The 13,425-nt window shown below is 41.6% G+C and overlaps 1 protein-coding gene across 1 annotated transcript in view; it reads right to left on the reverse strand.

The window, feature by feature from the left end:
• Nucleotides 1–227: 227 nt before the first annotated feature.
• Nucleotides 228–13,425, reverse strand: part of dpep1 (dipeptidase 1) — a 26,147-nt gene continuing 12,949 nt past the window's right edge. Inside the window, exons 3-6 of the mRNA XM_048605971.1 lie at nucleotides 7,372–7,504; nucleotides 6,177–6,327; nucleotides 1,538–1,607; nucleotides 228–461 (exon numbers count right to left, since the gene is read on the reverse strand). Coding sequence (XP_048461928.1) covers nucleotides 228–461; nucleotides 1,538–1,607; nucleotides 6,177–6,327; nucleotides 7,372–7,504 — 588 coding nt within the window. The remainder of the gene's footprint in view (nucleotides 462–1,537; nucleotides 1,608–6,176; nucleotides 6,328–7,371; nucleotides 7,505–13,425) is intronic.

The raw sequence follows: 13,425 nt of genomic DNA on the forward strand, positions 1-13,425 counted from the left end.
TTTTATTAACTGGTGAAACATTTTACATTCATGAAAGCATTTAGAAAACTTAAATGCTTTATTTTATCATGCAATGATAGATGTTTAAAGACACTAAATAAATAAATAAGATTCTTGTAGAAATTTCTGTGTACCTTTACTTGCTATTAAATTGGAATTTTTGTCATAGTTATTGTGCAGTATTACAAATGTACTTTTCCAAAAATGTGATGGAAGCTTTCAAAATTTCAATAATATCTGATCAAGAAGGAAGTAAAGCATGAATTTATAGTAGGATTTCTTACCACTGTCTTCAGAATTTCATCTGGTACGTTGCGTCTACTGTTACATAGGGCATAGGCAGATGAGTGGCTAAAAATGACAGGGGCCTTTGAAATCTGTAGTACATCATTCATTGTCTTCATAGAAGTGTGAGCTAAATCGATGATCATTCCCAAACGGTTCATCTCGTGTATGATTTTCTTAGATTCAAAAAAGAGAGTAACAATTCAACTGTTTCACTCAAAGTATCACATTATGTTTGAATAGTTTCATTCTGCCTACTTGCAATCTTAGTTCCCAGTCTTACTGCCTGCCACCAAACAGAAAGTAGATTCTAGTTCAGTGAATGCTTTATTTACCATTAGGAGGATTGTTAACACAACTTTTACAGGTTATTTTATTGTACAGACTGATGCTCCACTTATTAACAAAATAACTTAAAAATATATAATTTGGTTTATTTATGATTTGAATGAAGAATTCCATAATAGTGTGGCTTTCATAGGTCTTCTTTATACCCAGTGCACTAAATTTGCAGGTCTTAAAATGATCTTCACATTATTTTTAAAAGCACCATGACCATCCAGACAGTCATAATTCAAGGGAAATTTTCATTACCACCAGCTTGAGGCAACTAAGGTCAACCATAAATCTCAGCTTTATCCCATCCTAAGAACAAAATTAATAAAGTGAATATTTTGAAGATTGAAATATCTTTTAGAATTTTAAGTGGCAAAGAGCAATATTTGCAGAGGAATGATCGTATATTGTTCACATACAAGCCTGATTGTTTGCCTTACTATCTATACAAAAATATCCCGATGGTGCGTTGTACACAGAAGGCCCTAACTATTTAAAATCCATATGAATCGTATTGCAAAACTGTATTTTGACTTAATGCTTTACAATTAATGGCTGGTTGATAAACCTATGCCAGGAACATGATTCCATTAAACTGCTACTATGCATTTGATAAAAAGGTGCAGGCAGACAAGTTCAAAAAGCCATGTGTCATTCTGGTTAATACAATGTCACAATCAATTGATGCAACGATGTGGTTCAAAGAGATCAACATCTACATTCAGGCTTGCAGGAAATTGCAAAAGTTTGTCAAACAAAATTCATCAAAAACTTTTCTCCTTGAAGTTTTGAAAAATCTATTCAACGTATGGATGGGGTTGGTACACAAATGCCTTGTATTTATGGAAAGAATGCAATGATTAACATATTCAGATTTGAAATCAAATATCCTTTAGCATTAGTGGCACATACTAACCTTTCCATATGTGGACAATCCATTGCTCTGAACTGGGTCATCTCCAGTGTCCACCAGCCAGTTATCCGCCCTGAAAGATTTGAAAAATTGGCCTTTTGTCTCTTGGGTGTGGATTCCAATGGAACTTAGACTTATAGGCTGAAAGCCTCCAGTGTTTGTTGGTTGACATGAGTCAGTCGGTTTTATTTGGTTATTTGTTGTGGCTTCAAGTGTGTCTAAGCCAACAGCACTAAACTGAATACACCTTGTCCTTAAACAAGTACATGATAAGTAAATATCTGTGAGTCTGCAGAGCTACAAACATGCAGGCATTAGACATCCATTAAGGCTTAATCCAGTGCTAAACTGCAAGTCTGATAGATATCAATAAAACAAAGGACCGCAGATGCTGGAAATCTGAAACAAGAACAGTAACTGCTGGAGAAAGTCATCAGGTCTGGCAGCATCTGTGGAGAGAAAACAGAGCTTAATGTTTCAAGTCCAGTTCTGAAGAAGGCTCACTAAACTTGAAACACTAGTTCTGTCTTCTCTCCACAGATGCTGCTAGACTTTTGGGGTTTTCTAGCAATTTCTGATAGGTACAATGTGTGCCAACAGTCAAGCTCAAGTAAAATGCTCCATTCTGTTCTGCTAATCACACTGTTGAAACTTGTGTGTCGATGTGTTAAGAGTTCAACATAAACTATCTCTTTAAACTTGTTCATTCACAGATGTGATCATTGTAGGTCAACGTTAACATAAGGAAAAAGGATCTGGAGTTGGCCGTTCAGTCCTTTGGACCCATCCCCCTACTCAATCAGATCATGCTGATTGACTTCAACACCATTTTCCTGCACAATCCTTTGGTGTTCCTAACATGGCAAAATCCATCAATCTTATTTCTGAACATAACTGAACAACGAATCATACACCACCCTCTGGGGCAGAGAATTCCAAAGATGCATAATCCTCTGAAATGAAAAACATGTTCTTTATTTCAGTCCTACATGGCCAGCCCCTTATTCTGAGGTGGTGTTCTTTGGTTCTACCCACAAAATGTCCCCTTCCCCCAAGCTAGGGGAAACATTGTTCCTGCATCTACCCTGTTGACTCTTGTAAAGATTTTTTAAAATTTTGAATGAGGCTGTATTCTTCTAAACTCCAAAAACTTTAGCCCACAATCTGTCTATTCTAGGTTTGGTGAACCTTTGTTGCACTCTCTCTATGGCATGTATATCTTTCCTTAGGTAAGGAGACCAAACAGTACACAACAGTCTAAGTGTGGTCACACTATAATTACAGGGAGGCATTTTTGCTCCTAAACAGTACACAAATCCACTTGTAGTCCAACATACCATAGCATTGCTATAGTGAGGAAAGAGGCCATTTGACCAATGGAGTTTGGACTGAACCTCTGAAGAGCATCCCACCCTGACCCAGCTCCCCGACCCTGTACCTGTATCCCTGCATTTCCCATGGATAAACAACCCAGCCTGCACATCCCTAGACAGTACGGACAATTCAGTATGATCAGTCCACCTAACTTGCACATCTTTGGATTGTGGGAGGAAACTGGAGTACCCGACGGAAACCCATGCAGACACAGGGAGAACATGTAAACTGCAACACAGACAGTCACCCAGGCTGGAATCAAACCCAGGATCCTGTCACTATGAGGCAGCGGTGCTAACCACTGAGCCACCCTGTCACCCAGTTGTCTTCTTAATTGTTGTACCTGTAAGTTTACATAAGTCATTAAAAGTGACCCACGATTAAAGGCACCCAAGTTCCTTTGAGGTTCAGCAATTGCCCTTGAAAAGATGGTGCTGAGCGTTCTACTGGAAATGCTGCTGTCTATGTGGACATTGCTGCATTCTTGGTGTTGTTAAGAAGGGAGTTCCAGAACGGTAAAGGAGCTGATATAAGGCTTGGAAGGTAACTAGCAAGTGGTGCTAGTTCTGTGTATTTGCTGCACTTATCCTGCTAGATGTAGATATTGCAGGTTTAGAAGGTGCTGTCTGAGGGGCTTTGCTAAATTTCTGCAGCTCATTTTGTACGTGGGCCACATTCCCATTACTGACCATCATTGGCAGAGGGGGTGAATATTGAAGGTATGTGTAGGGTGACAATTATACAGGCTGCTTTGTCAAGATTCTTGATTGTTCCAGACTTACCAAGATTTTACAGCGTGGAGAAAGGCCTTTGGCCTATCAGTCATCAAGCATGTATCCATTCCAATTCCGCTTTCCAGCATTTGGCCCATAGCCTTGTATTCTATGGGATTTCAACTGCTCATCTGCTTCATAAATGTCTTGAGGGTTCCTACCTGAATTCCTGTTATCCACCGCCCTCTGGGTGAAAACATATTTATACTCAAATTCCCTCTAAACCTCCTGCTCCTCACCTTAAAACTGTGCCCCCTGGTTACTGTCCGCCCTACTGAGGGGAAAATGTTTATCTTTATCTGCACCCGTCATAACTTTATATACCTCAATCAGTTCTCCCCTCAGTCTTTTCTGCTCTAAGAAAAACATGTCCCTCCTATAGCATGGTGACCAGAACTACGACAATGCTCCAACATGGTCTAACTAACATTATATGGCTTCACCATAACCTCCTTGCTCTTGTATTTGTAGCCTTTACTAATAAAGGGAAGTGTCCTGTATGCATTTTTAACTACCTTAGCTGCCTGTCCTGCTGCCTTCAAGGATCCATGGACATGCACAGCAAAGTCCCTCTCTTGTTGGAAGTGGACAAAGTCAGAAGTCGCATGACACCAGGTTATGGTCCAACAAGTTATCGTCCAACAGGAAATGATGATGTCTGTCTCTCCCACTTCACCTCTCGAGTTCAGTTCTTTAGTCTGTTTGGACACAGGCTATAATGAGGTCAGGGGCTGAGTGGTTCTGACAGAACCAATACCAAGTATCAGTGGGCATGTTATTGCTATGTAAGTGCTGCTTGACAGCACTGTTGATGACACCTTCTATCACTTTGCTAAGATTGAAAGGAGACTGATGGAGTGGTAGTTGACCGAGTAGGATTTGTCCTGCTTTCATGGGCAGGACATACCTGGGCATTATTCCACATCGTTTGGTAGCTGTCAGCATAGTAGCTCTACTGGAAGAGTTCAGCTAAGTGTACAGCTAATTCAGGAGCACAAATCTTCATTAAAAACTGCCAGAATGTTGCCTTTTCAGTATCCAGTGCCTTCAGCTTTTTCTTGATATCACGTGGAGAGAATTGACTTGGCTGAAGAATGGCACCTGTGATGCTGGGGACCTCAGGAGAAGGCCGGGATCAATCATCCATTTGGAACTTCCGGCTTTAGCCTTGCTTTTTGCATTGCTGTGTTGGGCTTCTCATCATTGGGGATATTTTTGTACAGCCTCCTCTTCCAGTGAGTTGTTTAATTGTCCATCACCATTCATGACTGGATGTGGCAGGGTTGCACAGTTTAGATCTGATGTTGTTCAATCGCTCTCTTCTGTTTATTGTATGCTGCTTTCATTGTTTAGGGTATAAGTATATAAGAACATAAGAACTAGGAGCAGGAGTAGGCCATCTGGCCCCTCGAGCCTGCCCCACCAATTAATAAGATCATGGCTGATCTTTTTGAGACTCCTCCACTTACCCGCCCGCTCACCATAACCCTTAATTCCTTTACTGTTCAAAAATTTATCTAGCCTTGCCTTAAAAACATTCAGTGAGGTAGCTTCAATCACTTCACTGGGCAGGGAATTCCACAGATTCACAACCCTTTGGGTGAAGAAGTTCCTCCTGACCTCAGTCCTACATCTGCTTCCCTTTATTTTGAGGCTATGCCCTCTAGTCCTAGTTTCACCTGCTGGTGGAAACAACCTCCCTGCCTCTATCTTATCTATTCCCTTCATAATCTTACATGTCTCTATAAGATCTCCCCTCATTCTTCTGAATTCCAATGGGTATAATCCCAGCCTACTCAGTCTCTCCTCATAATCCAACCCTCTCAACTCTGGAATCAACCGAGTGAATCTCCTCTGCACCCCCTCCAGTGCTAGTATATCCCTTCTCAAGTAAGGAGACCAAAACTGCACACAGTACTCCAGGTGTGGCCTCACCAGGACCCAATACAGCTGCAGCATAGCCTCCCTGTTTTTAAACTCCATCCCTCTAGCAACGACAGACAAAATTCCATTTGCCTTTTTAATTACCTGCTGCACCTGCACTCCTACTTTTAGCGATTCATGCACAAGGACACCCAAGTCCCTCTGCACAGCAGCGTGCTGCAATTTTTTACCGTTTAAAACATAGTCCATTTTGCTGTTATTCCTACCAAAGTGGATGACCTCATACTTATCAACATTGTACTCCATTTGCCAGACCTTTGCCCACTCACTTAGACTATCTATATCCCTCTGTACACTTTCAGTGTCTTCTGCACACTTTGCTCTACCACTCACCTTAGTGTCATCTGCAAATTTTGACACACCACACTTAGTCCCCAACTCCAAATCATCTATGCAGTAGCCTGCATTGTAGCTTCATCAAACTGATACCTCATTTTTAGATATGTCTAGTGCTGCTTTTGCCATGTTCACCTGCACTGTTCATTGAAACTTTGTACAGCATACGTGGACGGTCTTTGTAAACAGGAAAAAAAATCCTAACTCTGTCTTACCATGGTGTGTTACAGCTGTGTGTGAGGGTCATGTACCTCACGCCCAGCTGATAGAAGACACGTAGTGTAGCCATGTTGCTGTCAATCGAGTGTCCACCCTCTACACCAATTAAACTGGCCACTTTACCATTTTTGAAAGATTCATTGATTTCTGCATTCAAAAGAAATTACAGGTTATATCCAATAATTCACTTGGATTCAGAAAATTGACTTAGCACATCTATATTTGCAAACAGATTTCAGAACATTTCTATTTTTAATATTTACTCTAATTGTTTTATTTAGTTTGTTTTATTTAAGTTCAAAATATGTATTGAAAGCTAGATCATGCCTTGCTGCTGAACAGCTTTCTACCTTTCAAGTAATAATTCCTTATACAAATACACAAGAAGGGAAGGTTTTGTTGTATTCAATAACGAAAGACTAAGCAATGTAATAATAACAGGATATACTTGCGGCCTTAAATGAAAAATACAGATAACGTTGCTCAACAAGATTGAGTGGTACCAAACTTGTTGGCCATTGTGGGTAGACAGGTACCACAGATATGTTCCTGTGCAAACTGAACCCTGGTTAATGCAATGCTCTCCTGCTGATCTAGCAAAATCTATTGGAGTCAAAGACGGAAGACTCTGACTTTGAGCAACAACGTTTTAATACTTCCTATTGCTGCAGAGTTAGCCTCATGACATCCTAGTACTGGACGTCATCAAAACTGGGAGAACAGACTATACAGTATTTTCCAAATTAGAGCTTTAAGAAACTAAACTCACTGAAACTGGATGTGCAAGAATTAAATTTATGCTTTGGCCATTATTGTACAATGTCAAAATTAAAATTAATCTGTCATTTCCTTTCAGGGGTACAATATGCATGCAACATTGGAACAAACAGGCTAGATGGGCTGAATGGCTTTTTCTCATTTCATTAGACTGCAAAAACGTGCAATTTTGAAATGCTTTGTCAGAATAAGCACCACATTGATCTTGTATGCTGAATGCTGCAAGTTGCTGCACTGAATAACATGGCATGAATTTGTGCTGATAATGGTTCTAGTCATGATTGTCCATCAGAGGATGTGGTGAATGCAGTCTCAGGAACAGGTTATGTAGGCCATAAATAAATGAAATGTTAACATTTTAACTGAAACTGTTGACAATAGATAATAGAAATATATTAGATGCTGATTACTCACCTTTGGTTGAACTTACACACTGGAAAGTTTCTGGGTACATCTGACACATTCTGTGGATGACATCAATCTGCTCCAGTGTTTGTCTCACAGCATCTTTGTACTGGGTGTCACATGGTGTGTATGCTGACCAAAACTGGAAGATGATTCCAATTTAGAACTTTAACAAACTGAATTCACTGAAACAGGGTGTGCAAGAATTAAGTTTATATCTTGGACGTTAGTGAGTAATCTCGAAAATTGAATTAATCTGTTCAGTTCCTTTCAGGGGCACATTATGCATGGTGCACTGAATAAAACAAGTTAGTTGGGTTGAATGGCCTTTTCTCTTTCTGTAACAATACATGCTTTATATTCATATAGAGAATTATGTTCATTTGTTTCTGTGTAAAGCTGAATGACTGACAACAGATTGAAAGATGGATAACAGGATAGTTCCATTGGAGTCCTCAAAGACTAATGTGAAATTTATTTCACTGATCCTCATCCAATAAAAAAACTTGTTTTAAAAATTCTTTTCCTATGATTGCAAAGGGTCTGAAGATCCCACGTGTGCTGGAAACCTAAACCTAATTGTAACTATTCTGATGGACAGATATCTGCTGCTACTCATTGCAGCAAACTGGTGATGGACAAGGATTCAATGATCTAATGGTGTCATGAAAGGAAGTCCAATTAGTTCCAAACATATCCTGGAATGTCTTGAAATCATCCCATTATGATTATCTTCTAAGGAAACGACTGAAACAGCTATAGCTGCCATCCCAGAAGTCACAAATGTCATCAGAATCCTCTGACACCCAGTTATTGGACTGACTGCTTCATATTCAAGGATGTTCTACATGGCCTGACATAGACCCTGGATAGTGTTGCTCATGCACAAAGTGGACTCCTTCAATTTATCTACATTTCTAGCACATGTATGGCAACTATTGTCACTAAGTGCATGCTAAATATGCTCCCATATCATTATTATTTTGAAGAAAGGGCAACATGGCACCCTTTAGACCTACAGTTTGTTCATGAAATTTACCTTAGGTGGGTAAAGAAACCAAATCATCTTTAGAAGGATTAATTTATGTCGACTATCAACTCTCACTTTTTAGATGTTACAGGTCAGACTTGCATCAGACTCAAGCATCTGGAAATAGCAACAATCCAGTGTACAGTACTTTGGCTGTGTGCTTTAGCAGCTCCCCTCTTACTTTTCAATTTCTTACTTCCCCTGATGTGTGCCTTCTGAGGGCTTGCACTGTTTTATCATCATTTACAATTAATATTCCTGTTCTGGTTGATACAGTAAATATTCTATTAATCTTTGGGACCAGGAGTGCACAGATTGATCGAATATTCCGGATAATCAAGAGCTCCATGGAATCAATGTAAAAACACACACTAACTACAGTAATAGAAACGTAATGCTGGGGGTATACTTTATTTACAGCATAAATCACTTAAATAATAATGCAAATTTGCCTTAAATAAGACTTACCAGCAGAAAGCCTTCTCACTCATACCCTCAACTGACTACTCAGACATTGCATTATTGAAGGAGAAATTGACTCGAACTTGAATCAACTGTTGATATTTCGTGTGGCCATTCAATTGAACAAGTATATTTATATTGAGGTAAATAAATTAAAAAAACTATAATAACTGGACAGAATAACACAGTTAACTTTGCAGTATTTGAGGTATGTAATTGTTGCTAGTTTATCAAGAGTGCCGGTTTGTAACGAACTGGTCAAAACAAAGTTGGCTGTAATTCATAAACTCATAAGAAATAAGGGCAGAATTAGGCCATTTAGCCCATCGAGTCTGCTCTGCCATTGGATCATGGCTGATATGCTCCTCACACCCATTTTCCTGCCTTCTCCCCATAACCCTTCAACCCATTACCAATTAAAAATCTGCCTAACCCCCCCTTAAGTTTACTCACTGTCCCAGCATTCACTGCACTTTGGGATAGCGAATTCCACAGATTCACAATCCTTTGGGAGAAGTAGTTTCTCCTCAACTCTGTTTTAAATTTGCTACCCATTATCCTAAGACTATGGCCCCTCATCCTAGAATGCCCCACAAGAAGGAGCATCCACTTTTGATTCAGAGATAGTAGGAACTGCAGATGCTGGAGAATCCGAGACAACAAGGTGCAGGGCTGGATGAACACAGCAGGCCAAGCAGCATCTTAGGAGCAGACAGGCTGACGTTTCGGGCCTAGACCCTTCATCAGAAAAGGGGGAGGGGAAGGGGGTTCTGAAATAAATAGGGAGACAGTGGGAGGCGGATAGAAGATGGATAGAGGAGAGGATGGGTGGAGAGGAAACAAACAGGTCGAAGAGGCGGGGATCGAGCCAGTAAAGGTGAGTGTAGGTGGGGAGTTAGGGAGGGGATAGGTCAGTCCAGGGAGGACGGACAGGTCAAGGGGGCAGGATGAGGCTAGTCGGTAAGAGATGGGGGTGCGGCTTGAGCTGGGAGGAGGGGATAGGTGGGAGGAAGAACAGGTTAGGGAGGCGGGGACGAGCTGGACTGGTTTTGGGATGCGGTAGGGGGAAGGGAGATTTTGAAGCTTGTGAAATCCACATTGATACCATTGGGCTGCAGGGTTCCCAAGCGAAATATGAGTTGCTGTTCCTGCAACCTTCGGGTGGCATCGTTGTGGCACTGCAGGAGGTCCAGGATGGACATGTCGTCTGAGGAATGGGAGGGGGAGTTGAAATGGTTCGCGACTGGGAGGTGCAGTTGTTTATTGCGAACCGAGCATAGGTGTTCTGCAAAGCGGTCCCCGAGCCTCCGCTTGGTTTCTCCGATGTAGAGGAAGCCACACCGGGTACAGCGGATGCAGTATACCACATTGGCAGATGTGCAGGTGAACATCTGCTTGATGTGGAAAGTCTTCTTGGGGCCTGGGATGGGGGTGAGGGAGGAGGTATGGGGGCAGGTGTAGCACTTCCTCCTCTATCCATCTTCTATCCGCCTCCCACTCTCTCCCTATTTATTTCAGAACCCCTTTCCCTCCCCCATTTCTGATGAAGGGTCTAGGCCCGAAACGTCAGCCTTTCTGCTCCTATGATGCTGCTTGGCCTGCTGTGTTCAGCCAGCCCTGCACCTTGTTGTCTCTTATCCACTTTTGATTGTTCCTTTTTGAATTTTCTTGAGTGCTTATTGTGGGCCACCTATTCCTGCACATGTAGAAAAACATAAGAGATATGAATTTGGTTAACGACTGCATTTACTCTCACTAGTCATTTTTTCCTTTATTCATTCATGGGATGAGGGCATCACTGGCCAGGCCAGCATTTATTGCCCACAGGGCAGTTAAGAGTCAACCACATTGCTGTGGGTGTGGAGTCACATATAGGCCAGACCAGGTATGGATCGCAGTATCCTTTCCGAAAAGACATTAGTGAACCAGATGGGTTTTTCCAACAATCAGCAGTGGATTCATGGTCCTCATTGGACTCTTAATTCCAGATATTTATTGAATTCAAATTCCACCATCTGCCGTGGTGAGATTTAAACCCAGATTCCCCAGAACACTATCTGGGTCTCTGGATTAACAGTCCAGCGATAATACCATGAGGCCATTGCCTCCCCATCTGCAGTGGTCTGCATCCAAACGATGATGATACTGCTTTTGGATGCAGGCTAGTTTTAGTTATTGCTTACACTACCATTTTTGTGTTCTGAGAGAATACACTGGTTATGAAATGAAAGCGTCGTTTTAGTGGTTCATGAAGTTTCTTGTGAGTATTAAAAGTTGACATTCAGCCATTTATCTACACTGTGACATGTCTGGTTGATGTGGAAGTGGGTCATACCACAATAATTCTTACAGGAAGTATGTGGAAACTTGTTCTTTTACTTACCTTGGCATTTCTTAATGTCATTAAGACTCAATGGGCTGAAGGGCCTTTTCTGCGCTATATGGTTCTAAACCGTTTCTGACACTGTCACTGTAGATGGTGTAATCAGGATAATACTGACTGCCCTGTCATTTATTCTTATAATAACTGTACCACTGTTTTCCAGGGTTTCCTTTTATTAAATAAAAGGCACAGAAATTCAAATTATTGAATGAAGTTTCTCAACAAATAAACTTTAGTTTATGTGAAACTCCAGCTATTCATTTGCATACTTTCTCACTTTGCATAATGTTGCAACACTTTTCCAATAACCTTGATATGTTGGTTGAGGTAGCGACAAGACTAGCAACTTAATATTTGAGGTATAGGATCTTCAGACATGATGGGAGGGTGCAAAAGTGGAGGTGGTGTTGCATTATTAGTCAGGAAATCAGATACTGCAATAAGGAGGGAAGGGTCATCAAATAAGGCTTTGTTGGTAGAACTTAGGAATGAAAAAGGGGGCAGTTACACTGTTAACAGTGTAGTAGAGGACTAGAGGGCGGTTAACAGATCTACTCCAAAACCTTATAGTTCCCCTTTACAAGAAGGGTGTTGGATAGACCAGAGAACTATAGATCAGTGAGTCTAATTTCAGTGGTAGGGCAACAATTGGAAAAAAAATGTGAAGGAGAAATTAACCTCCATTTAGAGAGGCAAGGTTTGATCATGGTTTTTCAGAATGGCTTTGTCAGAGGAGGTTATACATAACAAATCTGTGATGTGGAGGTGCCGGTGTTGGACTGGGTGGACAAGGTCATAAATCACACAACACCAGATTATAGTCCAACAGGTTTATTTAAAAACACAAGCTTCCGAAGCATATCTCCTTTTTCAGCTGAAGTGAGAAAGAAGCACACAGAACACAGAATGTAGAAGTAAAAGATCAAAGGGTCCCACAACTGATGAGAGATAGTAAGAACTGTTGGGATGTGTTAAACAAACCTAAGATGCTGCTAAATCTTTAATCAGTTAGAAGGTTTTAATTGATTAATATATATGTGTAAATTCCCAAATTTCTTTCAAGTCACTGCCCTGAGAGAACTAAAAGTTTTGTCATTGTAAAGAAGAGGTGACATTTTTGGTCAGACAATGCATATTAGGTGTGGGGACTTGTTTAAAGTCTGTTTGTGTTTTGGTTTGGAGTCAGGCTGGTTTTATTTCTAAATTAGGAATTTATAAAATCTCACATTGACCAACTGTCTATTATTGTGTGCTTTTTGAACAAAATAAAATGTATAAGCAAATACAAGTTCACCCCATAGATTTAAAGATGTGTGTGTATGTGTGTGTGAGAGAGAGAGAGAGAGGAGGGAGTATGTGTGTGCGGGTGTGTGTGCACATGGGAGAGAGAGAGAGTGTGTGTTGATGGGGGGGTGTGGAGTGAGAGAGAGTGTCTGTGTGTGTAAGTTGGAGATAGAGACAGACAGAGTGTCTGTGCGTGTGTGTGTATATGTGTGTCAGAGAGAGTGAGTGTGTGTGTTTGAAGGGGGGAGGAGAGAGAGAGATAAAGTGTGTGTGTTGGAGGGGGAGAGAGAGAGTGTATGTGTGTGTGGTGGGGGGTAGGGTAGAGAGAGTGTGAGAGTGTGGGAGAGAGAGAAAGAGTGTGCGTTGGGGGGAGAGAGAGCGAGAGAGTGTCTGTGTGTGTGTGTATGTGTGTCACAGAGAGTGAGTGTGTGTGTTTGAAGGGGTGTGAGAGAGAGAACGAGTGTGTTGGGGTGGGGAGGAGAGAGAGAGAGAATGTGTATGTTGGGGGAGGGAGTAGAGACAGTGTGTGTGTGGGAGAGAGAGAAGGAGTGTGTGTGTATGGGGGGAGAGAGAGAGAGTGTGTGTGTGAGAAAGAGAGTTAGAGATACAGAGACAGAGTGTCTGTGCATGTATGTCCGTGTGTGTGTTTGTCAGAGAGAGAATGTGTGTGTGTTTGAGGGGGAGAGAGAGAAAGAGTGTGCATGTGCATGGGGGAGAGGGGGTAGAGTGTGTGTGTGTGGGAGAGGGGGGAGAGAGTGTGTGTGTTTGGGAGAGGGGGGAGAGAGTGTGTGTGTGTGGGAGAAGGGGGAGAGTGTGTGTGAGTATGGGGGGGTGTTGGAGAGTGTGTGTGTGTGTGCGGGGGGGTTGGAGAGTGTGTGTGTGTGTGTGTGTGTGGGGGGGGGGG

The sequence above is a fragment of the Rhincodon typus genome, chromosome 15 (genome assembly GCF_021869965.1).
Source record: "Rhincodon typus isolate 14 chromosome 15, sRhiTyp1.1, whole genome shotgun sequence".
NCBI lineage: Eukaryota > Metazoa > Chordata > Chondrichthyes > Orectolobiformes > Rhincodontidae > Rhincodon > Rhincodon typus.